General features: G+C 39.8%; 2 protein-coding genes across 3 annotated transcripts; both read left to right on the forward strand.

Annotated features, from left to right (window-relative positions):
- The first annotated feature begins 738 nt into the window (after nt 1-738).
- Nucleotides 739-9,748, forward strand: LOC100556720 (prolactin-releasing peptide receptor). Of its 2 annotated transcripts, none has more exons than XM_008114807.3 (3): nt 739-1,343; nt 2,569-2,700; nt 5,864-9,748. In XM_008114807.3, the coding sequence occupies exon 3, from the start codon at nt 5,870-5,872 to the stop codon at nt 6,944-6,946; it is 1,077 nt and encodes a 358-aa protein (XP_008113014.1). In that variant the 5' UTR covers nt 739-1,343; nt 2,569-2,700; nt 5,864-5,869; the 3' UTR covers nt 6,947-9,748. The 2 variants fall into 2 exon arrangements, with proteins under 2 accessions (XP_008113014.1, XP_003223536.1); XM_003223488.4 differs by having other exon boundaries at nt 741-1,343; nt 2,569-2,729.
- Nucleotides 9,749-23,248: 13,500 nt separating this feature from the next.
- Nucleotides 23,249-26,187, forward strand: LOC100556915 (prolactin-releasing peptide receptor). The gene has a single exon (XM_062975653.1). The coding sequence runs from the start codon at nt 23,249-23,251 to the stop codon at nt 24,347-24,349; it is 1,101 nt and encodes a 366-aa protein (XP_062831723.1). The 3' UTR covers nt 24,350-26,187.
- Nucleotides 26,188-27,073: the final 886 nt, after the last annotated feature.

The raw sequence follows: 27,073 nt of genomic DNA on the forward strand, positions 1-27,073 counted from the left end.
GATCAATAGGTACCGCTCTGGCGGGAAGGTAATGGCACTCCATGTAGTCATGCCGGCCACATGACCTTGGAGGTGTCTATGGACAACACTGGCTCTTGGGCTTAGAAATGGAGATGAGCACCAACCCCCAGAGTCAGACATGACTGAACTTAACGTCAAGGGATACCTTTACCTTTACCTATATACACACACACACACACACACACACACATTATGCAGGGACTATATATATATATACACAGTATATATCACACACACACCAATTTAACAAAGTTTCAGCCACAAAAACAAAGTTTCTGAAGTAGAACAATGACTTTCACAGTAAAGACAACCCAATTTAACAGGAAATAAGACTTTCAAACCAGGAACAGATTTCTGCAATTATTAAAAAATTGTTTATTATAAAAGCTATGAAAATTCGCCAAAAATCAGAGGTGAGCTATCAGTGTTAAATGTGTTCTACCACTGTACCAAGTTGGAAGAAGATCACTCAAAAAATGAGGGTGGGAGAGTCCTGTAAAGTCCTCTCCCTCTGTGCTGTTTTTGGGAATTGCGCATGCGCGTCCGCCATTAACGAATTAATTTCGAAAATAACGAATTTTCGTTAATTTCAAAAAAATTTGGGGACAAAATTTGTAAATAGCAACAAAAACGAAAAACTGCCCCCTCTAGTTTTGAAACGAGTTTAGAATCAAATTTTTCATGGATCGATCAAGCCTACTAAATAGTCATTGTGTGTCCAGAGGTGAATTCTGTTCCATGTTTCAGCACCACGGATAGCTCCCACACCTTTGTTTCCTACCACTCTAAAATCTGAGAAGGTTGGCACATCAGATCCCTCTATCAAGGACTGTGTGTATCACAAATGTTTTTCCATCTTCTCCTGGGATTTTTTTAATTACCAATTATTAAGCATATTTGTTTGCTAACCCTCAATATGTCACATATTTTATATGCAGCACCATACATTTTGAGAGGGGAAATAGATTCAGCAGTATAGTGCATGAAGGTCTATTTTGTTGAATGAGGGTGGAATCATTTTTGAAATGACAGTGAAGTAAAGGCAGTTACCAAATGGAAATCAATCAGCATGGTATCTGAAGAAAAAATACAACACTCCAACCAAAAAGCTCTGATCATTTGTAAATTAGAAGTGGGGGGAACAGGAAGGATATTGACATCCTATGCCAGCAAAATCGATCTCTGTCTCTTTAAACTCCTGATGATCAAACAGTTTGGCTGGTTTCACAAGCCAGGCACAGCACATTGACTCATGAACACAATGAAATGAACCCCAGACTGTTTCCTCTTCACAGCAGATAAAACTATCCACCCGTGTAAAGGTAGGGAAAATAATGTGTTTTTTTGTGAATCTATTTCTGATGCAAATAAGTAGATGTTTGCTGTCGAAGTCTGTTTTTCAATTGCATATCTAATGTATTTAAGTATAATACTGTTGTTCATGGCCACTGGAGCCTCTTTTTAGTATTTCCTGAGGAAACAAATTTACGTATTTTATCAATGCACTTTAGTTCATTCTAAATGTATATCAGTTACCAATGTCCTTATAACCTGTACTGTCTTCTTTTATATTATTTGTTGTGTTAACTCTAGAAGAAACTTGCATTGCAATCTACAAACATTGCCATACATTCTGTGTTTGACTCTTCTTTTTGTAATTTCACCTGATGGTTTTCATACTTGAACTGAATTTTAAATGTTTGTGTCTCAGAGGGTTATAAGAGAGCTCTTGCTTTTTCTGAGATCTGTTTACTGATATCAGTTCAGCTAATTAGGTGATTATACATTTCAGCTGATTGGTCATTTCTGCTGTTTATGCTGTATATTATTATCTAAACACAGAGATCTGTTAGGTTGACCAGGTATGTATTCCCGAATATGTGATGTTGGAGGGAGAAAAAGGAATCAATATGCATTGACTGTTAAGTTTTATGTTTCGTTCTAGCTTCCGAAGAAAACCAACAAGCACACTGAACTCTACCTAAAGGAATTCTATTATCTTCAAGAGATGTACTGTGTAATTCCTCTACATACTGTGTGTACTGTATACTCTTGCATTTTTCAGTCAGATGTTTCACTCTTCTGATTCTTTCCCTGCACATATAGTCCTCCAAGTATTTCTGTATGGATTACAGTCAGTTTTCAGCCCCTGGGGTGACAGCGGGTTAAGCCACTGAGCTGCTGAATGACAGGTCAGCAGTTTGAATCTGGGGAGTGGGGTGAGCTTCCGCTGTTAGCCCCAGCTTCTGCCAACCTAGCAGTTCAAAAACATGCACATGTGAGATCAATAAGTACCACTCCAGCAGGAAGGTAACAGCGCTCCATGCAGTCATGCCAGGCTGCATGACTTGGAGGTGTCTATGGACAATGCTAGCTTTTCGACTTAGAAATGGAGATGAGTACCAACTCCCAAAGTCAGATACGGCTAGACTTAATGTCAGGAGAAAACCTTTACCTTACTACAATCAGTTTCAGCATTAAATTGATTTTGATAGTAATATGCAAAATATCATCTGCCTTCCTCTTTTTTTACATTACTACATGCAGGACAAGTCACTAGTCATCTACAGATGGTGCTGTGTCTACTCGTGGAAATTAAGTCAGTTCTTTCCTCAATACTGAAGACATTCCTAGCCTGAGCTTGATGCGAAGGAGATTGTAAAACATCACACATTTCTTGTAAGTCCACCTATCGATGACTGAAGCAGGTAGGTTGTACCAAATAGGAACACCTGCAAACATTGGAATGACAAAGTTCTTATGGATTTAAATAAATCTGGTATTTTCAGACAGAAAGTGACATGTAGCCAAAGAAATCAATTATGACGAAAGATGGTTCTGCAGGATATTTAGTCACTTTTCATTCCTTTCCACACTAGTCTGTGAGCTTGTTTTGAAAATTAGATACTAAGTCTTGGATTGAATTTCATTAATTCTATCTTCTACACCAGTGATTCTCAACCTGTGGGTCCCCAGGTGTTTTGGCCTACAACTCCCAGAAATTCCAGCCTGTTTGCCAGCTGTTAGGATTTTTGGCAGTTGAAGGCCAAAATATCTGGGGACCCAAAGGTTGAGAACCACTCTGCTATACACTTTTTGATCCCCAACAGCTGTGGGATGAACAGCATATGATATTAATCTGATGGCTTCTCTTTGGATGCAGGGCACTTTGTCAGAAATAGTATTAAGTAGTCATGTGCATTTCTATGGAATCACTGTTCATTTTGTTTTGTTTCATTCATTTTGTCTCATTTTTGTATTTGTCCCCACTTCCAAAAAGGGGATGTCTATACGAATAGGATTTTTGTCTCAGGGACAAAAAACCCCAAAATTTTCAGACCATTGTCAGCAATGGGAGGGCTTCAGAGGCTCACCCCTTAATCATTTTTAGGGCTAGATGGGTGAAAATAGCCACACATGGAGGACATATTGACCCTTTTTAGCCCACCAACTTTTTAAATGTTTGGGTATTCCTCCAATTTCTAGTGATTTTTTTCCTTTTTATAAATAAAATCCCCTATAAAAGCATTCCCTTTTGAACTGAGCTGGATTGCAAAGGTACTAGAGGGAGAAAATAATTATAGTTTTCCTAAGGGGCAGTTTTAGAGAGAGACTGAAGGTTTGAATAGAGATAGGAGCCCAAAAATGTCTTTATTATCAAAAATATATATAATAAATAATGAGATTATCCTATTGTATTTGTTTTCTATACAGCCCAAAGGAGAGAGAGGACCAAGCCAGAGGCAATGCAGAGAGATAGGGAGAAATAAAACAGTTTATTTTCTAAGGACCAGTTGTAGAGAGAGAAACAGGTTTAATTTCTAAACAGAGAAGGGACGCCCAACAATTTCTTTCCTTTGAAATATAATTCTTAAAAAAAAACAATAGGAGGGAGGAAGAAGGGAGTTTTACACTAAAAATAAAGAAGAAAAGCCCCACGCGTGATCTCCAGCCAGACTCAGCCCCTTTACTTCAAAAATCCCAGCCCCTTCCCTTCAAAGAAAAAATTACTAAAATAAACCAAGCAGCTAGGCAAAGAAAATCCAAATCTGTGCCCACTGCCCACTGCTCTCACCAGCAAGGCAAGAAAGCAGCAAGGCTGAAAGCAAAAGGCAAGGCAACCAGCAGCAAGCCAAGCCAAGCCAAGCCAAGAGAGAGAGCACTCAACACAACCACAATGTCCACTTTAGGGGCAGTTCGCCCCTTAAATAGCCTCCCTGTCAGCCCACGTCACTGTTTCCTTGGCCTCTGATTGGCCAAGGATCATCTCCTCCCACCTCCTCCTCTGATGTATGAGGAAGAAGTCTCCAGGAGTGGATGCCATGAGGCCAGAAAATGAAAGCAAAGTGCGGTAATCGTGCAGCTCTCTTTCGTGTCACCTTTTATTTTGTATGAAAATGGCGTCTTTCATATTGTGCAATCCGAATGGGCGGCACGAAATGAAAGACGAATGAAACAGATGAAACAAATACTGCACACATCTCTAGTATTAAGTCAAAAGTAAATAATAATAATAATAATAATAATAATAATAATAATAATAATACTTAATTTTTCTATCCCACCATCATCTCTCTGAAGAGACTCGGGGTGGCTATCATGGGGCCAAACCCAAAATAGAAACAAAATGTGACAAGTTAAAACCAATATAAATAACTAAAAACAGTAACAGTAGTAAGAGAGCATGGAGGAGTTAGGTAGGGGTTATCCATCATTCCCTACTGAGGTCCCCAATCGGTTAAGCTGCTTGTTTTTTTAAGAGTTTTATATCTTTGTGACTAAAAATAAGAAAATAAATGTATACTCCTTATAAAAACATATAACTGCTGGGTAATTAGTTTGCTACATGCTCTGATATCAAAACTTTTTGGGGAATACTATATGCACTCATGTATAAGTTGGTTTTATATTTATGTCAAGGGACAGTTTGGGAGCCAAGATTGTGAATTTTGATATGATTTGTATATAAGTTGAGGATCATTCCATGGTGTGGATCCCCTGGTGGCACAGTGGGCTAAACCCTTTTGCTGGCAGGATTGATGACTTGAAGGTTGGGTTGCTGACCTGAAGGTTGCCGCTTTGAATTCAACCTGGGGAGAGTGCGGATGAGCTCCCTCTATCAGCTCCAGCTTCATGTGGGAACATGAGAGAAGCCTCTCACAAGGATGGTAAAAACATCAAAACATCCGGGCGTCCCCTGTGCAATGTTCTTGCAGACGACCAATTCTCTCACACTAGAAGTGACTTGTAGTTTCTAAAGTTGCTCATGACACGGAAAAAAAAATCCATGGTGAGAAGAAATCAATGCCACCTAAACAGGCCTGGCATTTCTGGCAACCACAGTAATTTCCCTCTCCAGGCACTCAAACAGCCAAAAGTGGCACCATGGCAAAGAGGCCACTCTTCTCAGAAGAGGAGACAGTTTCTTTTTTGATAAGAGTTAAGGTACAGTTCTACTCACATTGATAAGCAGAACAGGTTTTAAAAACTATTTTAGTGGCTACAACTTCCAGACTTATACTTGAGTATATGGGTGGGAATGGGAAGCATAGGTATTATCATTTTTGCTTTTCAAAAGCATTAACTTTTTAATCTTCTGTTACCCCACGTCATTTCTGCCTTTTACCAATCATTCTTTGAGTGCTTTCCCATTCTGTTCTTGTTTTTTCCTGACCAAATTTTCTCATGATCAAGTGATCATTTTTGTAAATTTTGTCACATTGAGTACTTAATATTTATCACATTATTAAGGTGACAGAGGTAGGGACTTGGGAATATTCGTTAAAAATGATCTTTCAGAAAGACAGAACACTTACTAATATCTGTGGCTTGTTATTTACAGATCGAAATGTCTGAAGCCTTTGAAGGTTCTGGAACCACCCCTACCAATTGCACCACAACAACCTCCAACTCTGGTATGAATGGGACCTCTGTGGTTTTCCAGGGCTTGCGGTTAGTCCAACAGTTGAAGTTGCTGATCATCCTTATGTACACAGTTGTGGTTGTGATTGGGATGGTAGGTAACTGCCTCCTGGTTCATGTCATCTTGCGTGTAAAGAAGATGCACAATGTCACAAACTTCCTCATTGGGAACTTGGCTCTTTCCGATGTGGCCATGTGCACCACCTGTGTCCCGCTTACTCTTGCTTATATCTTTGAGCCACATGGCTGGATTTTTGGCAGCACCATGTGCTACTTTGTCTACTTTATGCAACCTGTCACTGTTTATGTCTCCATCTTCACTTTGGCCACCATTGCCATGGACCGGTACATTGTCATTATGCACCCATTGCGATGCCGTGTCTCCTTGCAGCTCAGTGCCTACATTATTCTCTTCATTTGGATTCTCTCCTGCTGCCTGGCATTGCCAGCCATGGCACACACCTATTATATAGAGCTGGAGCAACAGGGCATCACCTTGTGTGAGGAATTCTGGGGGGAACAAGAACGACAGAGACAAACCTATGCCTTGTGTTTGCTGCTCCTCACCTACCTCTTCCCTTTGTTGGCCATTTTGATATCCTATATCAAGATCTCCCTCAAACTAAAGAACAGAGTAATGCCAGGGAGCATCACTCAAAACCAAGCGGACTGGGATAGAGCAAGGCGGAAGAGGACTTTCTGTTTGCTGGTCATGGTGGTAGTTGTCTTTGGGGTGTGCTGGCTTCCCCTTCACACCTTTAACTTTATACGGGACATAAACATCAATGCTATTGATGCCTATTATTTCAGCCTGGTCCAATTGGTTTGCCACTGGTTTGCTATGAGTTCAGTATGTTATAACCCATTCATATATGCATGGCTCCATGATAGCTTTAGGGAAGAGCTTAAAAAATTACTTGTTTGGCATAGAAAAGTAATTCCTACTGGACAAAGTGTGACTGTAAGTGTTGTGATCTGGCTGGCTCTCCTATATCTCTTTTAAAAGTTAAATATGTGTGGGGGAAAGATTCAGACCAGCAAATAATACCATATTTCTATGATTGCCCAAACCTTTTGTCCAAACAACATACGATCACATCATACTCTAAAGATAACAGCTTTGAATGAAATATATATGGAAGCAATAGAAATGTGATTAAAATTATATTCTATATAAGATTCTCTTACCTCCCGCTTCATATCAACAATGTTATGTCGGTACAGGAATTTTATTTTTTTCCCCTTGGTATAGCAGAGCAGGACATTTTCAATATAGGATTTTTTTTGTGTGTGTGTCAGGAGCGACTTGAGAAACCACAAGTCATTTCTGGTGTGAAAGAATTGGCCGTCTGCAAGGACGTTGCCCAGGGGACGCCCAGATGTTTTGATGTTTTTACCATCCTTGAGGGAGGCTCCTCTCATGTCCCCACATGGAGCTGGAGCTGATAGAGGGAGTTCATCCGTGCTGTCCCTGGGTTGGATTCGAAGCAGCAGCCTTCAAGTCAGCAAACCAAACTTCAAGTCATCAGTCCTGCCAGCATAAGGGTTCAACCCACTGTGGCACCGGGGGCTCCTAATATAGGATATGACTGTGATTAATATCAAGTTTATGTGTTTACACATTGCATAATGAATTCAGTCTGTATTCATACAGAGTTGCTCAGTAGCTGTAAATGACAGAAAAATGTCAAATTCAAATTTCACGTTGTTACATACATTTGATATGCATTTGAAATCTCTACAGCTACATGTTATCAAGCTTGTGATTGCCCGAAGATATTAAATACTCTTACTCATCAGATAAATACATTGGCAATGATAATATATTGGCGCAGTATGGATATATATATATCTAGATATTAGAACACATTTTTTTCTGCTCAGTATTGTGTGAATATTTGAGTGATGCTCCATTTTATCTAATTGTCCATTACATGGCATTCCACATTTTTAGGCTATGCTATAGTAAGGGTATAAGATCAAATGAAATGTGCAAATTAATTTAGCAATTTGTGTTGTTGTTAGTCCATTGTTTTAGGAATGAACACTGAGTTTCTTTTGCATACAGTACTTTAATCTAATTGTCATGATTTAATGTATATTTTATATTTCATGCCTCCCCTGTTGTTTGTATATATCTGCCGGCTGTGAACAATACTTCATAGATCCGATGAAGTAAACTCCATTACATGAAAGGTTATACCCTCATAAAGCCATTAATGTTTCAGGTGTCATAAAGACTTAGTTTTTCCATCAAAAGAATAATTCTACTTTTCCCTTGAATCTATTTTATTTCCATTTGTAAATGGTTTTATTACACATTGCTCCAGATTTATTGATTGAATTCAAGTCTCTTATCTGTCCAGTGTTATAAAAGGGCTTACTTCAAGTAAGCTAAAATTATTTTATACCCCACTCCCTTGATAGCAGATTTACAAATCTTTATACAAAACACTTTTCAAATCTTTAGAAAAAACCCACACAATCACATTATTAAAAATGTGTCCAAAATCACAGATGGGGGCTATTCAAATATTCCATGGCTGATAGGGTGGAGCCTGAATCAGTTTGAACAAAAAATGTGTAGTTTTCGGTGGGCTGTTTTATATAATATCTGAAAACAGAATGGGGAGGAGGGAGACGAAAGCCTGGCCAAATGGATGGAAAGAGCCAGATTTGATTGGTTCCTATTAAACAGAATGAGGGGTCAGCTAACAATGGACCCCAAAACAGCATGCCTTTAGGCCGAATTGCACACCTCTAATGGCTGATGCTCATTTCTAGATCTTAATTAATCAATCACTCAACTGCAAATGAAGATTTGACATGTAAAACAGCTACAGATAAGAGCCAATGGCTTGACTGTTGGAATCCCTGCTCAGTCATAGAAATCAACCGAGTGACTATTATTCCCACAGTCTAAAATAAAAACAATGGCAGCCCTCCCGAATAAATCTCACCAAGCAAACCCAATCATAGGGTCACCATAAAACAATCATAGGGTCACCATAAAACAGAGTCATCTTACTAGCAAATGACAACAACAGAGAGATTTTTGTATCATTTTTCCTCCTTGTGAATAGCTTGCAGTGAGTCATTGAATTATATGATAATAACATGACTGGATTCACAAACTGAATACTCAAATGGCATAAATGAAAATGTAGATTGGATGACAGTTTTCTATCCAATTTAATTTTCATTGTTTTCGATTTTTGGTTATTTGCTGATGATTTGATAATGGTGTATGCTTTCAATTATCATCATTGTTGTATTCAAATCTTGTATTCATGTTAGATGTAAATGCGGATAATTTGTCAGTGTTCTTGTTTGAAATGTTTGTACTTGAGGAACTTGCAGAACTGTTGTTAAGATAACAGAATATATTGTATATTAATTAATAGTATTTATTTCTTTTGGAAACATGCCCTTTGCCATTGTTTTAGTGTAGTGTCTTTCTTATTATGTGAGTTGGAAAGCGTATTATTTTTATATGTCGTACAATGAATTCTAATTGAATTGTCATTGGAAGCTAACCTGCACAGTCATGTACTTTAAGAAGAATCTGTTATCTCTGAAGGCTTGTTAATTGGAAATTCAGACTGGATTTTAACCTTGAGTCAAGATACCAAAATAATGACTGAAGAGGCATAGAGGTTGGAGCAGATGTCTAACTATATAACCAGAATCAGTAGCTGTTGGCATTAGATTGTGGGGAGTCGAAGAAAAAAGGTACTTAGTTTGTATAAATAGATACTTCAGAGTTGGTAATATTGGATTAAAATGAATTCTTTGTAAAAATGTATACTTTGAATGTTTTTTATGATTATCTAGGTTTTTTGGGCTCAACACTTCAGCCTTTTATTTGGGGCAAAGATTAGATGACAAACAATTCACATTAGCTACTTATGAAGACTGCTATGAAACATGTCTGGCTTTGTTGAAATGAAGTATCTAAGGGGACCTTGGGCCATTTTTTCCCTTCAAAAATGATTTCTGTCTTTTGGGCCTTCTCCCCTATTGCTTTATAGCTTGGATTAGTGTTAATTTGAAAAAAATATTATTTTATTGATTCATTATATTTATTTACACACACAGAGGATATCTCCCAAAATGTATACATTCTTTAAGAACTAATAGTAGTGTTGGTGATTATTTGAAGCCCACATAAATGCATTTATATTGAAGAATAAATGTATTCATGTAGATTGCAGTGGTACAATGGGCTAAACTGCTAAACTGTTGAACTTGCTGATCAGAAGGTTGGCAGTTTGAATCCATGGGACAGGATGAACACCCGCTGTTAGCCTCAGCTTCTGTCAACCTAGCAGTTTGAAAACATGCAAATGTGAGTAGATCAATAGGTACTGCTTTGGGGGGAAGGTAAAGGCACTCCATGCAGTCATGCTGGCCACATGACCTTGGAGGTGTCTACGGACAATGCCGGCTCTTCAGCTTAGAAATGGAGATGAGCACCAGCCACCAAAGCCAGAGATGAACATGACCTTAGAGGTGCCTATGGACAACGTGGGCTCTTTGGCTTAGAAATGGAGATTAATATCACCCCCCAGAGCCAGAAAGGGAAGCCTTTACCTTTACCTTTGTTATAGTTATTTCTAGGCAATGAATGTTTGCCTTTGTATTGGTGCTGGAATCCGCCCTGAGTCCCCTTGAGGAGATAGGGTGGGATACAAATAAAGTATTATAATGATTTAACCAGGCTTGAAAATTGCATTTTAAATAAAGTCTTCAAATTGTTATCCCTTGTCACCAATGCATTGCTTACATTGTTGAAGCACAAAGCTACAAACTGTTGGAGAATGTAAAATCAATTGGTGAGTGTGTTAACTGAAAATGCAAAGCACGAAGCTGATTATATCTTTTCTCGGCCAAGATAGTGTGTGAACTGGTAAAATGTGAACGCGTGGTGTTCATTCCACCACACAAACCTCATTTACATTTTCTCTTGTAATTTTGCAACATTTGCTTACTATTTGAATATTTAATCATCTTCAGGGTATATATACAGTAGAGTCTCACTTATCCAACATAAACGGGCCGGCAGAATGTTGGATAAGTGAATATGTTGGATAATAAGGAGGGATTAAGGAAAAGCCTATTAAACATCAAATTGGGGTATGATTTTACAAATTAAGCACCAAAACATCATGTTATACAACAAATTTGACAGAAAAAGTAGTTCAATACGCAGTAATGCTATGTAGTAATTACTGTATTTACGAATTTAGCACCAAAATTAGCACCAATGTATTGAAAACATTGACTACAAAAATGCGTTGGATAATCCAGAATGTTGGATAAGCGAGTGTTGGATAAGTGAGACTCTACTGTATATATTGTGACAAGAAGTGACAAGTGGAGTGCCGCAGGGCTCCGTCCTGGGCCCGGTTCTGTTCAACATCTTTATTAATGACTTAGACGAAGGGTTAGAAGGCACGATCATCAAGTTTGCAGATGACACAAAACTGGGAGGGATAGCTAACACTCCAGAAGACAGGAGCAGAATTCAAAACGATCTTGACAGACTAGAGAGATGGGCCAAAACTAACAAAATGAAGTTCAACAGGGACAAATGCAAGATACTTCACTTCGGCAGAAAAAATGGAAATCAAAGATACAGAATGGGGGACGCCTGGCTTGACAGCAGTGTGTGCGAAAAAGACCTTGGAGTCCTCGTGGACAACAAGTTAAACATGAGCCAACAATGTGATGCGGCTGCTAAAAAAGCCAATGGGATTCTGGCCTGCATCAATAGGGGAATAGCGTCTAGATCCAGGGAAGTTATGCTCCCCCTCTATTCTGCCTTGGTCAGACCACACCTGGAATACTGTGTCCAATTTTGGGCACCACAGTTGAAGGGAGATGTTGACAAGCTGGAAAGCGTCCAGAGGAGGGCGACTAAAATGATTAAGGGTCTGGAGAACAAGCCCTATGAGGAGCGGCTTAAAGAGCTGGGCATGTTTAGCCTGCAGAAGAGAAGGCGGAGAGGAGACATGATAGCCATGTACAAATATGTGAATGGAAGTCATAGGGAAGAGGGAGCAAGCTTGTTTTCTGCTGCCCTGCAGACTAGGACACGGAACAATGGCTTCAAACTACAGGAAAGGAGATTCCACCTGAACATCAGGAAGAACTTCCTCACTGTGAGAGCTGTTCGACAGTGGAACTCTCTCCCCGGGGCCGTGGTGGAGGCTCCTTCCTTGGAGGCTTTTAAGCAGAGGCTGGATGGCCATCTGTCGGGGGTGCTTTGAATGCGATTTCCTGCTTCTTAGCAGGGGGTTGGACTAGATGGCCCATGTGGTCTCTTCCAACTCTACTATTCTATGATTCTATGATTTGGGGGAGGGATTGTATATGATTTTTTAAAATCCAGAATAATAAACTGTTAATGTTGGCACTCTTTCAGGGGAAAGAACTAATAAGACCACTTGTGAATATTTCTTGCCTATGAAAATCCTGCAAAAGTGATGGGATTGCCACATACACATACTAAAGGCTACATGCATTTTAGGACACTCAACATACACATGTGTGAACACACACTTATAGACATATACACACATGCTGGCCCCAAAACATATGTACTCTTAAAGATTAAAGATTTCAATATTAGAGAAATATCTTTATTTACAATTCTCTCTCTTAGTTGGAATTGCTGCTTGGCTTGTAAGCTTTTGAGACAGTGGGGAAGTTGACTGAGACAGATACTAGCAATGTGGTGGTATCTATGTCTCCCATACAGGGTCCTAGCCATACTATTTAAAGGTTTTAGCATGGAGGCATTGCTGCTAGAAAACATCAGGTTTCCACTTTCCTTCCTCTCCATACCCTCCAGCAATCAGAAGTGGTTTGCTTAAAAATGATAGGTTATAAATATTTTTATAGTGCTCTCTTCATGAAGTATTCTTGGAAGAACAAGTACAGCAAAGGAGAGGTGAAATGAAAGGTTTGAAATAGCTTTTTGTTATTAACATTCACTATGCTACCATTATATAGGACTTGTTCAGGGGAACCGCTAAGTGAATTGCAGGCAAGTCAAATATTGGTTTCATCTTCTCATCATTTTAACGCACATGCTGTCTACTTCTGGGCATGTCAAATTGGATCTTGAATTATTCTTATGTTGGATCTATTCTTGACCTTAAACTGAAAGCTGGGGGGGGGGGGGGGAGAGAGAGAGAGAGAGAGAGAGAGAGAGAGGGAGAGAGAGAGAGAGAGAGAGAGGGAGATGGGAATGTGGAATTCAATAATGAAGTAGGTAGGACTGAGCACATGTCTCAAAGTCTAAATTCTGAGGCTGACTACATGGATGTGGTTCAGTCCCAAAGGACCTGGACAAAACTAGGAATACAAACTCCCCATGATCAACAGAAAAGAACCTTGTAGGATAGAATAGAACCTTGTAGGATCCCACAGGTCAAAGACCAGGAGTCCTAGCAGAAGTCCCCCAGTTGGTGAAGCTGGAGGACTCCTGCTTGGACTCCTGATCTTTGACCTGTGGGATCCTACAAGGTTCTGTTCTATCCCCCATGCTCTTCAACATCTACATGAAACCACTGGGTGAGGTCATCCGGAGTTTTGGAGTTCAGTGCCATCTCTATGCAGATGACTCTCAACTCTACTACTCTTTCCCACCTAACTCCAAGTCCCTCAAGTCCTGGACCACTACTTGACTGTTGTGATGGGCTAGATGAGGGCTAACAAGCTGAAGCTCAATCCTAATAAGACAGAGGTCCTCCAGGTCAGTTGTTCATCTGATCGAGGTGGAGTGTAACCAATCTGTGGTTGATGGGGTTACACTCCCCCTGAGGACACAGGTCCACAGTCTGGGGGTCCTTCTAGACTCAGCACTGACGCTTGAAGCTCAGGTGTTGGCGGTGGCGGGGAGGGCCTTTGCACAATTAAAGCTTGTGCACCAGCTGTGACGGTACCTCATGAAGTCTGACTTTACCATGGTGGTCCACACCTTAGTTACCTCCAGGTTGGATTACTGCAATGCACTCTAAGTGGGACTGCCTTTGAAGATGGCCCAGAAACTGCAACTAGTACAAAGGGCAGCTGCCAGCTTGTTAACTGGGGCAGATTGCAAGGAGCGGTCAACCCGTCTGTTCAAACGGCCCCACTGGCTGCTGGTAAGTTTCCAGTCCCAATTCAAGGTGCAGGTTATAACCTACCCTGTTTCCCCTAAAATAAGACATCCCCAGAAAATAAGACCTAGTAGAGGTTTTGCTGAATTGCTAAATATAAGGCCTCCCCCAAAAGTAAGACCTAGCAAAGGTTTTGTTTGGAAGCATGCCCACCGAACAGAACACCAGAACATGCAGGATTGGTAAATGTATGTACGATAGAGTGTTATACATGGAAATAATGGTAGTAACAAGAAATTCTTGATAGGATTCACAGTTTGTCTGGTTATGCTGGTTTGTGATGACAACCACTGTACAGTATATAATAAATGTTCATTTTTTTGTTCAACAATAAATGTGAATTCTTCTTCATGGAAAAATAAGACATCCCCTGAAAATAAGACCTAGTGCATCTTTGGGAGCAAAAGTTAATATAAGACACTGTCTTATTTTCGGGGAAACACGGTATAAAGCCCCAAATGGTTCGGGACCTGCCTACCTTTGTAACTGCTTCTTCCACTACGAACCCATACGGTCTCGGAGATATTCTGGGGAAGCTCTCCTCTCATTACTGCCCCTATTGCAGATACGGTTGGCGAGGATGAGAGAAAGGGCCTTCTCAGCCATCGCCCCCCAGCTTTGGAACTCCCTACCCAAGGAAATTACGCTAGCGCCCACCTAGTCCGCCTTCCAAAAGGATCTAAAAACATGGATGTTCCACTGTACTTTTGATTAGATAATTCCCCTTTGGGGTGAGAAGAGCGGGGTAGAAATATAGTAAATGAATGAATGAATGAATGAATAGACACTTCCATTCATTTTTTCCAGGAAAAGGAACTCAAAGGAATATTTGGAGAGTGGGGTGCATGCATCCTCAAACTTCAATTCTCTCTGCTTTTCATCAGCTCATATATTATGAACTGTCTTTTGGAGACACAAAATAATTGTGATGCCTTCTGTTGCAGAACTTCCATCAACAATACAGTTCTGATTTTTGTCTAAACCCAGCAATGGTTTTGTGTTTCTTTATTCTTTGATCTGCAGGGAACATTATACTTAACCCACCAAATTTTCCTTCATTTAGCGAACACTGGCTGGCATTTTGCCAGAAGCTTTCACAGCAAAGTTATTACACACTGTAAGGAGAGGGGCATAACAAGTGATACTTTTCTCTTTACAGAATAAAGCATTTTCAACTATCATCATTGAAAGAGTTTTGCTCTTTGGGGCAAAGAAAACTTTTAACTCATCTATGCTATGAACCTGCAGAAAGAATGATACATGCAAATACGGTTGGAGCTGTGTTGGGTCTTCCAGGAGTACTGTGTATCTGCACCTGAGTGGTGAACAGTGCTGCAGGGGAAGCTACATGTTTAATGGTCTCCAGGGATAATGGCCCAATATTGTTGTATACAATGTTGTGTACCTAGAGGCTGCACTTTACAGGGACAGAACCAAAGGTTATTTAAGATCTTGCCCCCCGCTTCACAGACTCTTGTATTATTTAGAGCAAATGACTTTATTTGTTCCACTATTTTACCATGCAAAGTTTGGTGGAGTGAGAGGGATCCCCAGTGTCTTGATCTTGCTGGTAAATAAGGAGGTTTGCAATGCCCTGAATAAGGGTTTGGACTGCCTTCTCCCACATTCCACCATAGCTTTCTGATGGCCAGACCTCTAAGGAGGTGATGACACCCAACTGTCAGAAGATGATAACATGTTTTTCCTGACAAACTTGCAAGTAATGAAGATCATGTTGGCTAGCTATGTGGGGGAAAGAACTAAAAGCAGATCTACACTGACCAGGATCATAGCCAGAAAAAATGGGGGGGGGGGGAGGGGGGATGAAACCTTTTTCATCAAAACATGAAGAGTAGTTCTATAACGCAAAATAATTTAGAAACCCATCGATATGCTGTGGTAATCTCTGAGCGGTTAGACTCAATTTAACCCTCTCTGGGGGAGATTCCACCGAAAATCAGCAGAGTAGCAAAAGCAAAGCTTTTAAATGAGGCAGTTACTTACACGGGGGTGAGCAAGAGAAGACTTTGACCATTTAAGATTGCAATGGACTGCAGTGTCTCAGTAAAAGTTCAAAAAGTATTTATTCAGGTAAAAAGAACTCCATTGTAGATAGAAAGGCTTGGGAGCTGTCTAGTCTACTCTAGACTAGTTTCTAAGGAAAAATAAGAAAGGAAAAATAACAAACATCTATATAGTTACATCTTGCCAGGAGAGACAGCAAAATGCTTCTTGTTAGCTAGAAGAACAAAGGGAGAAAAGTGAACCAAAATGGTTCCAATCTCATGGTCCAGTTTATTGGGGCCATAAAACATTCTGACCAATGAGAACTTAGTGTCCCTAGAGATTCACATTTCTACTGACTTCAAAGTAAAGGAAGTGACGTAAACAGGATAGAGTGAAAACACAGTAAAGCCTGTCTAGGCATGCTTTGGAAACAGGGAAAGGATTCCCTCAATCTAACTCTATCATCTAACTACATCTAGACTTGAGTAGTCCAGGATGATTCCCAACAAAATTTAGAAACCCATCGATAAACTTCAGTGGACACTCAAGACAGATAAACTTCAGTGGACACTCATGGGGATTTAGCTAATCAGTTAAAATTCATGAGTAAACCAGGTTTTTTTAAACCTCCGCTATAGCCCTGATACTGACTAAAACCCAGGGCTGATTTGTTGAGCTGGATGTCAGATCAACCCTAAGATTTGGTCCCACAGGAACTCCCCTATATCCTCTCATATTGCGGTGATCTCCAACCATGACATCGGTCCTACCTATTCTACGTTGCTTGATGTGATGCCAGCTTGGGCAATGGAGTGCCAAGGAAGGGAGAAGAGGAGAGAGAGGAGGAAACCACTTCCTTTCCCTCTCTTCCCAACACTCCTAGTAACTTTGGCCTACATCATGGCAAGTGATGGATAATAGGCAGGGCCTGCATTGTAACAGAATATAATTGTGACATGGTGGGAGGGGAGAGGAAAGGAACTGGCATCTCATGTCCCCAGACTGTTGGGTGACAGTGGGAACAGTTGTGATCAGTTCCATTTTGTAACTGCCAAATTGCCCCTGTAGGTTGTGTTAAGATGCTGTTCGGCCACCACAAGGTTGATCTTATTCTACTCTGATCTTAAAAAAAGGTTTTTATCTAGTGTTATTTGCCTATCCCTTTTGTAGGATTTTGATGATTGACTGAGGTTAGTGTAAAACAAGTCATTACTGAAAGACTGTGGAAGGAGAATGTGTGTATTTGGTTATATCTTTGCTGGGGAACAGTCTGTTTAGGTCCCAGGAACCAGGGGTGTGGAAGGAGTTGACTCTTGAGGTGGGTTGTTCTCACCTGGGCTCTATGGTTTTTTACTCCATGGCTGGTCACCAAAAAATCAATCCCAGAAGTGTACAAAAGGAAGGCAGAGACTGGTTACTTAAGATGTAGCTTGTAGTTCTTTTTTATTTCTTGTTATAACAAAGGTGTATTTTCTAATTAGGCAACTCCTGTTTGATATTCTGTTTCTGAAAGATTTGATTATAGGAAGAGGCTTTCTGATCATCATCAGAGTAATAATACAATCAGAAATTTGAAGCAGATGTTTTCAACACTGATTGGAAACAAAACAAATTATGCAACACAACAACACATTAATGTCAGTCTTAAGAAGCTGGAAAACAGACATTCTCTCCTCCCAACATTCCCCACTAATATCTTATTTATTTATTTATTTATTTATTTATTTATTTATTTATACCCCACTTGGCATTCAAAGTGGCTAATCACATATTTAAAACAATACAAATTAAAAGCAAAAGATAAAAATATAAACATAAGACTTGATAACATAATACTTAAATCATTATGCATGAAAATTTTAAAAATGTATTAAAAGACACATGATTACATCTCTCGAGAGCTTGGACATCCCTGATATGTGCAGTGGAGCATGATGTTAAAAATTTTAGAGGGATGATACCAAAGATCTCTCTCAAGCACCTGAAATGGTCCACAAGTTCTCTATGTTGACTGGAAACTGGACAGACTGTTAAGATGATTGACTTAAAGAGGTAAATATATGCCAAGACATAGAACCATGTTGACGGTAGTGTGGGCAAGGAATGGCTGTGATTATGGCACTTACTGTGATTGCCCTCTTTCCTACATTAATTTCTCGGTTTATAAACTCAGTCTATCACTGATATTGAATCTAGACCGCAATATTTTGAGTATTCTGCCTGGCAAGGGATGCTAATGATTAACAGCCAAAGTTTCCAGATTAAAATTAATTCACCAAAGCAGCTGAAGACAAGGACAAAGGCATTTCATTCTTCATCCTGATCAGAGATGGAGATTTGTGGGCTATCACCCCAGAAGACAAGTCTGAGAAACATGAATTCCTGTAAGGAGCTAAATAGAGTTTGTTTCATTGTTTAGATTTGAATCTTCCCTCCTTGGCCTGGGATTGACTGAGGCCCCTTCTACACAGCTGTATAAAATCCCACATTATCTGCTTTGAACTGGGTTATATGGTAGTGTGGACTCAGATAACCCAGTTCAAAGCAGATATTGTGGATTATCTGCCTTGATATTCTGGGTTATATGGCTGTGTGGAAGGGCCCTGAGCCACCGATGATGCAAGAAGAAATCCCTCCCAGCCAGCTGGAGACAAGACTCTGGGGATGGGGAGGAAGTTGTCCCCACTGGCTACAAGCTCTGATCACAAGAACGATCCACAGTTTAACCCAGAATCTATTTACAATTGAATCTCCACACTTGCAGATTCAACTTTTTAAAGATTTAATTAGTATTTTCTCCTTAGGAATCTCTGTGCCCTTCATGGTGATTCTATGATAATCCTTCACCAGAAATTGACCACAAATTTGCACTGGAGAACCCACAGGTTCCCAGAAAGATATTCTCACAAATAAAAAAGGTTTCTTTTTCACTTTCACATGGGTCCTGTGTTCGTAGCTCTTGCAAAAGGAGAGTTTAAGATGCATTATATAGTTAGTGTAAACGTATATAATGCAGTTTAGTGCAGTTAAGCTGCATTATATGAGTCTACACTGGCCATATAATGCAGATTCAAGCTGCATTATATGGCAGTGCAGATGGGGCCTATATTGAATTTAAATTAATTTATTTTAACTGAAGTTAATAGGATTACAATCAGCTTAAAGCCAAAATCTTCTAGTTTACTGGTAGGTGGTCCATAGCAACAGATTCAGATAATGTCAGAAAGAGTTCATTCATTAGTATTTTGAGAGGATGAGACAGCATGAAGATTTCTGTCACAGCTTGGAACCTGAAGAATAGTGAAATTTTGAACATGACTTGAAAGTAAATGCTCTTTGGATATTTTATTTCTCTTACAGAGTTATTCGGAATATAATCTTCTGCATATATTCATCTGCAATGCAGTGGTGCTAGTCTAATATACTTTTTCTATTCATAAACGGAAGTAACTTCTGGAACAAACCATTGTGAACATGTGCACAGTGTTTTCCAATAGATTGTAGTTTCTGTAACACAATGGTCTGAAAAAAAGTTTCCTGGGAGTTGTGGGAAACCTGAGATAAATCATTCTTAGGATGCATCTGCACTATAAAATTAATGCAGTTTGACACCATCACATTAATCAAACAAAACTTCACAGAAGGCATCACAGCCCTGTTTCACCATTGCCTCACCACAAGCTACTTTCAGTGGGACAATGAATTCTATGAACAGAAAGATGGGATAGCAATGGGGAGCCCTCTCAGCCCAGTAGTAGCAATTTTTTACATGGAACACTTAGAAAAACAAGCCCTAGAAACAGCACCAAAAAAAGCCAACTATATGGTTCAGATATGTTGATGACACCTTCACCATTTGGAGCCATGGGGAAGAAGAACTCAGCAAATTCCTGGACCACCTCAACAGCATCCAATTCACCATGGAAAAAGAAAAGTCATCCACAAACCCAAAAAACAATGGGGCCACTCAGTTTACAGAAAACCTACACACAGATAGATACCTTCATAAAAACTCTAACCATCATCCAAGTCAAAAAAGAAGCACAATCAAGGCCCTGGCAAACCGTGCACAAAGAATCTGCGAACCTCACCTCCTCCAAGGACCACCTAAACTGGGCTCTACAGGCCAATGGATACTCCACCACAGACATCAGAAGAGCTGCAAGGCCAAGAACAAGCCATGAGAGTAAAGACAAAGATCCACCCAGAGGAAAAGTGTTCTTACCATACATCAAGGGAACCACTGACCACATAGGGAAACTGATGAAGAAGCACAACCTACAAACTATCTACAGACCTACTAAGAAAATCCAACAAATGCTATGTTCCACGAAGGACAAGAGGGATCCTCTCACCTGTGCAGGAGTCTACCGTATACCATGCAGCTGTGGACAAGTCTACATAGGGACCACTAAACGCAGCATTGCCCAAACACGAATCAATTAGTACTGCAGACTAACTCAACCAGAGAAGTCAGCCATAGCAGAGCACTTGATAAACCAACCTGGAGCCAGTATATTATTTGAGAACACAGAAGTGCTGGACCACTCTAACAACTATCATGTCAGACTACACAGAGAAGCCATTGAAATCCACAAGCATGTGGACAATTTCAATCAAAAAGAGGAAACCTTGAAAATGAACAATATCTGGCTACCAGTATTAAAAAACTCTAAAATCAGAACAGTAAATAAGGAACAACACTCTAAAACAGAGGAATTCCAGACATGATTCCATCAGGGCAGCTAACGACTCTGAACAAAGGGTAATCCTGCCAATCACGCTACCCCTTTGCCTCCAGTTGTGGCCCTCCAGATGCTCATATTCTAACTTCCAGAAGCTCTAGCAAGCTTGTCAAATGGCCAGAAATTCTGGGACCTGAAGTCCAAAAAACCTGGAGGGCCACAAGTTTGACACAGCTGGCCTACACAGAAGGATATAACAATCCCCATTATCTGATGACATAATCATCATTTCACTTCGATATGTGAGAAGGGAACCTCTACAGTCCATTAATTCATTGGAAAAGATCAGCCAAGTTCTTTTGTTAGAGATTTGTTTATGGCTCTGTGCTTGGGCATAACTGTGAACTACCATAAATCATAATAAACATATCCATAGATGTAAAGCAAATAATTCAAATATAAAACAAGGAGTAGAGGAAGCAGAATTTGAGTTGTGATTATGCACACAGGGCTTATGAAATCTATATAAGCTATATCTATCTAGATATGCAATAAAAGCAAAAATATGTGTTTATGTTTGTGGGGTATGTATGCATTTACATTTGTAGGTGGTTTTCAAGACAGCTCCCACTTCCAGAGAGCCCTGTGACCTACTGATAATGGATCTGAACCAAACCTTACACACAGATCCCCCATTACTTACAGAATATACTGGTACTGACCCAGCATGATAGGAACTGCAGTCTACCCACATCCAGAGACCCATGTGAACCTCAGCAATGATGGATCTGGGCCAAACTTTCCATATACACCCATCATTTGGGGGACAATTTCAGAGGATGATAGGAATTGCAGTCTACCCACATCCAGACAGCCCAGTGAACCTCACTGATGATGGACTTGGACCAAATTTGGCACGCATACCTAGCATGACCAATTGTAACTGTTGGCAGTGTTTTGGGGGTAGTGCACATGGGATGATAGGAGTGGTAATTTACCCATATCCTTATGCATTTTCTAATGGGACCATTCACAAAATCCAAAATCAAACAAAGATTATTACTAATAAATAGAGTTACAGAATCTTTAACCTGGGCATTGCTGGGTACTTAAGCTATGTGGTTGTGGTATTGGGAGTCTGAGAAGAAATATACTCACTTTAGACTGTCAGTAAGAAGAAAGAATGAAAATGATTAGAGTTTGTCATCAGTGCAACTAAGCAATTCTCTCATATCCATTTCAATTTCAAATAATGTTTACACCGAAGAAGACAAAAAAGGAGCTACGTGATTACTGATGTACAGAACTCATACTAAAGTATTAAACAGAGAGCAAATGTAATACAAAATGCTGCTTAATATAGTGTGACCAAACATCTGTGCTCAAGAGATTGGATCTGTTGAAACAAAAAAAAGCATCCAAAAACAAATGCACTCTCATTTTGAGACGTGTCAATCTATCAGAACCAAAATGTAATTTGCATATTCCCTTACATTACAGATGTGATGAAAACATGTAAACTATGAAACGAGAGAGTTCTGGCTTTACATTTAAGCCTTATAATTGGAGAAACTCTCTTGGTCTCTTTCTGTCTCTCTCACACACACTCGACTATACTCACATGAATGAATGCTGTACACTGATCACAGGCCAGAATTTTTAACTTTCATGTAGCTGGGTCCCTCTAGTGGTATCAGTATTTGAAGCACTTTCATTTTTAGTATTATTTCATTGCTTAAAGTCAGCAGTGACAAGGCTAGGTTTTTCCAATGATCCTACAAAGACCCTTTCCAATAGGATTCGGTCTTCAATCTTTTTGTGATTTTTTTTACTGGAAGAAGTCATATTGTTTCTGTGACACAGTGGTTCAGAGATGAACTGGATGACAAGGAGAGAAATGGGTTCCCTACGAACTGCAAATGATTTCCTGAAGGCATGTAAGGACAGATCATCAACGGAGGCATAGCCTTCCACACAAATCACGACGAGTAAGAAGTCAAGGCTAGAATAAGCAATATAGATATAAATTGGAGTTTGCGTGAATATATTTCCTCTCTTCTCTTCCTCCTTCCCTACACCATTTCCCTCTCTCCGTCTCTGCCTTTCTCCCTCTCGCACACATGCACACAGTTGCATGGACACACAAAGCACTCTATGGATTTTGGAAGCGAAATGAAACATTGAAAATGGCACAGAGAAGGCAACCAATGGACATCTAGAGACAACCACTGTAAGTATAGTACTTTCTGTTAACATTATTTTCTAAGCAGCATGTTTGTGAAGTGACTGAGTTTATGTAGAAGAGAAGAAAATACCATAGACTGGATTGTGTCAAACCACTTTTAATTTTTTTTAAAATCCAACAGCAGTTTTACCTTTTCTTCTTCTCTTTTTCAGATGAGTGTATTTATTTCATCCAAGGTGAACTAAAATTTGTGAGTGTACATGTTTCTCTTGCTGTGTGTTTGCTCAGATTGGCTCAACTGGCTACAAAAACGATACAGGAGGAAGACAATGAATCCGGAGAACCTAACCTCTCAGAGCTTCCTTTCAGCAATCCACAACAATACCAGCAACCTCTTCCTGGGGCTTCAGCTTGTCCAGTTCTTCAAACCGCTCATCATCCCTTGTTACTCCCTCGTGGTTTCTGTTGGCATCATTGGAAATTACCTCCTCATTTACGTTATCTGCAAAACCAAAAAAATGCACAATGTTACTAACTTCCTTGTTGGAAACTTGGCATTTTCGGACATGCTTATGTGTGCCACCTGTGTCCCCTTGACCTTGGCATATGCCTTTGAGCCTAGAGGGTGGATCTATGGACGCTTCATGTGCTACTTTGTATTCCTCATGCAACCAGTCACAGTATTTGTTTCCGTCTTTACTCTGACCGTCATAGCTGTGGACAGATACCATGCTATGGTTTATCCACTCCGGAGGAGGCTGACCGTACCCACCTGTGCCTATATTCTGGCTGCTATTTGGTTGCTAAGCTACATTTTAGCTGTCCCAGCTTTGGTCCGCACTTATCATGCGGAATTCCCAGAACTGGACTTTTCTATCTGTGAAGAATTTTGGTTCCACAGGAAGAGGGATCGCTTAGCGTATGCCTATAGCACCTTGGTTTTCACATATGTCCTGCCCTTAACAGTAATTTCTGTGTCTTACCTGAGGATTTCTGTCAAGCTGAAGAACAGAGTAGTTCCTGGCAATGTCACCCAGAACCAAGCCGAATGTGACCGAGCCAGAAGGAGGAAGACCTTTCGCTTGCTGGTGTTGGTAGTGGCAGCCTTCGGAGTCTGCTGGTTACCTCTGCACATCTTTAATATCATAAAGGACATTGATATTAAACTGATCAATAAACAGTATTTTAACCTCATTCAGCTCCTCTGCCACTGGTTTGCCATGATGTCTGCTTGCACAAATTCCTTTCTGTATGCTTGGTTGCATGATAGCTTTAGAGGGGAGCTGAAGAAAATGTTTGCCTGGAGGAGGAAAAAAACTGGACCAGCCCCCAATTGTATTGTGGCTAGTGTGGTGCTGTAAATGTGGGCTTTTTTTTTCTTTGTTGCATTTTTGCCTCTCCTGTGAGGAGTATTGTGCTATAATTGATATGTGAGTTATCTCTACTGGGGTGAGCTGCTTTCAGTGAACCTGTATTATATGATTTACCTGTGTATTCATTGATTGAGAATAAACTTCATGAATGAAGGCAAATTGCACACAATTTCTTACTTTCCACAATATATCTTGAAAACACTGCTACTATGCCCCCCAACAACACCCCTCCCAAACTTTCATGGGTTGTCAGCCAGTTATGTCATTGTCCATACTAAGAGATGCAATCCATAGTCTTTCAACTATGCACTTACTGCTCTGAGTTGATCAATACATATTTGCATTGGCAAAAAGGGTTCTCTTGTATGTAATTAAACCTGAATAAGGAGTATCAATGCCACTTGCTGAAGCTACTCTCTGTAGGTACACTCATGTCAAGTTACAACTATACAACCAATCCCTGAGTTATGAACAAGATATGTTCTGTAGGTTTGAATGTGTAACAGGTACATTTTATGAGTGTAATTCGAGTCCCAATTTTTTTTAGTTTTGATTATCATAGAGAAGGGTAAACAACCCTTTAATGTTTGTTTTTCTGTCTTCACTTCTGTTCAGAATATTTTACTGCACTCTCTGTGCCTGTGACCATTAAATTTAGAACATTTTGAAAATCTTGAAAATAAGGATTAGTAATAACGCTTCAGCAGAGACACCTTTTACCCATGATAATTCTTTCAGGAGTGAATTTTGCTTTCTAGAGGTATGTTTCCTCTAACTTCTTATTCAAATATAGGTGATTATTATTTTTTTGTAATGAGGATACAGACAGCACTTAAAACTTCACAGTGTCTCTAACCTCATACCATACCAACCAAAACTATTTTTATGGAGTTCTACTTTAAATGCAACTTGGGCATATGTTTGTCTTAACATTTTATTAATGCTACTCATGCATCTAAATGCTTAAACATTTTCAAATACTGCAAAAAGCTCAGCACACACTGCTGGATGGCATGCCCACTTTTGAGGCCACCTTGTAACTAGGAGTTGTATGGAAATAGGACGTTTGTAACTTGGGGGCTGCCTTATTAAAATCTGTAATGTCTCCTTGGTTTTTCAATGCAATGATCACTCCTATCCTGGTAAAGGAGAAAATATAGTTTTAAAATGAACTACTTTAATTTCTTCCTGAGACAATAGCTGTGTATGTGATTCTGAACTGGGGAATGTAAATAATACTTACAAAAATTTCTCATCCTTGGTAATAAAGAGTGCTTTGGCATATTAAAAAACCACACTGATAAAATGGTCACAACATTTTTGTTTCATTTCTAGAAATTATGAAGGGGTGGAGGTGGGACCTGTGCAAGAATTGATTTTCTTGGCAAAACATTTTGCACAAAAACTGTTGCATTTTGTCCAGAATGCAATAGCCTCTTAACATTTACAGGTTTATCTTTTATGAGTATGATAATTCAGGAATTTGATTAGCATGATCTCTCTAGAAATCTCTGGGCCTTCCAGTATAACTTTATTGTCAACATCTGACAGATGTTAAATGCAGAGTCACATTGGAGGACCTAAGGATGTGCATTTTTCTTACATTTGTGAAGATCATCTTCCCCTTAACCCAGTCAATGAGCTGGACTGACTGTACAATGCTTTATGTGGAAAAACTTGTTTTGTTCAGCATGTGTCTTTAATGAATTTTCAGGGGTGGGGGAATCCATCAAAATGTCAAAACATCTTTTGTAATTTCATCCAGGATAGAGAAACTCTCAAAAATTATTCATTCTTTCATACAATAAATGAAATAATCAAACTTACATGTCCTTCTTTTTAATCTTTCTCTGTGCATGGTGTGCTGTTGCATCCAAGCTGCTGCTAAGGTATCTTTTGCATTAATGTGTCTAAACTTTCTGTCAGCTTGGGGGATGCTGGATGCCTTAAGAACAAGGAACCCTACAGAATTAATGTCTACGCTGTTGCTTTTAGAGAAATGATAGCAATTGATTAACCGGTCTTGGGTTTAACTCCACCCAGGCACTAACTTGGTTTCCCTACAACAAAATTCATATTTAAAACTTGAAAGGTAATTTAATGATTCTGAAGCTGCCAGACATTGATGTTTCTGAGGAGAATAGATGATAGTTTTCTTGAAGATAACAACAACAACAACAACAACAACAACAACAACAACAACAAGAACACTTTATTTATATTCCACGCTATCTCAAGTTGGATGACAGTACACATACATGGCAAACATTCAATGCTGTTTGGACAGACAGGACAGAACAGAACAGACAGAAAGGAGATATGTTGTCTCAAAGTCCAGTTTTGGTGCCTCAGAGATTGAGTTTGTATTCAGTCACAGGGGGGAGCTGTTGCTCCATTCTCTATGACAAAGAGCCATCAGGGCATCCTCCTTCCACCTTCTTTTTGGTCACTGCCTTTCTGGTCTTGTTCTTTGTGGTGTCGTAAAATACCTCCCCTGCTAATTAGCGGTACCTAATTTATCTACTTACAGCCTTAAGCTGCTTTTGAAGTGCTTAGGCAAACAGTGAGCTGGGCATGATGGCCAGGTGCTCACCCCGACCGGGCTTTGAACTGGCCACCTTTCAGTTGGTAGATCTTATTACTGCTGATGATTTACCAGCTGGGCTAAATCCCAGCCCAGTAGATGACCGTTTTCCTTGTTCTCAGTCTCTG

Source organism: Anolis carolinensis, chromosome 3, assembly GCF_035594765.1.
Source record: "Anolis carolinensis isolate JA03-04 chromosome 3, rAnoCar3.1.pri, whole genome shotgun sequence".
In the NCBI taxonomy this organism is placed as follows: domain Eukaryota; kingdom Metazoa; phylum Chordata; class Lepidosauria; order Squamata; family Dactyloidae; genus Anolis; species Anolis carolinensis.

Bases quoted from the DNA above. Each gene is read 5' to 3' on its own strand.
- LOC100556720 (XM_008114807.3), top strand. From the start codon at position 5,870: ATGTCTGAAGCCTTTGAAGGTTCTGGAACCACCCCTACCAATTGCACC.
- LOC100556915 (XM_062975653.1), top strand. From the start codon at position 23,249: ATGTTTCTCTTGCTGTGTGTTTGCTCAGATTGGCTCAACTGGCTACAA.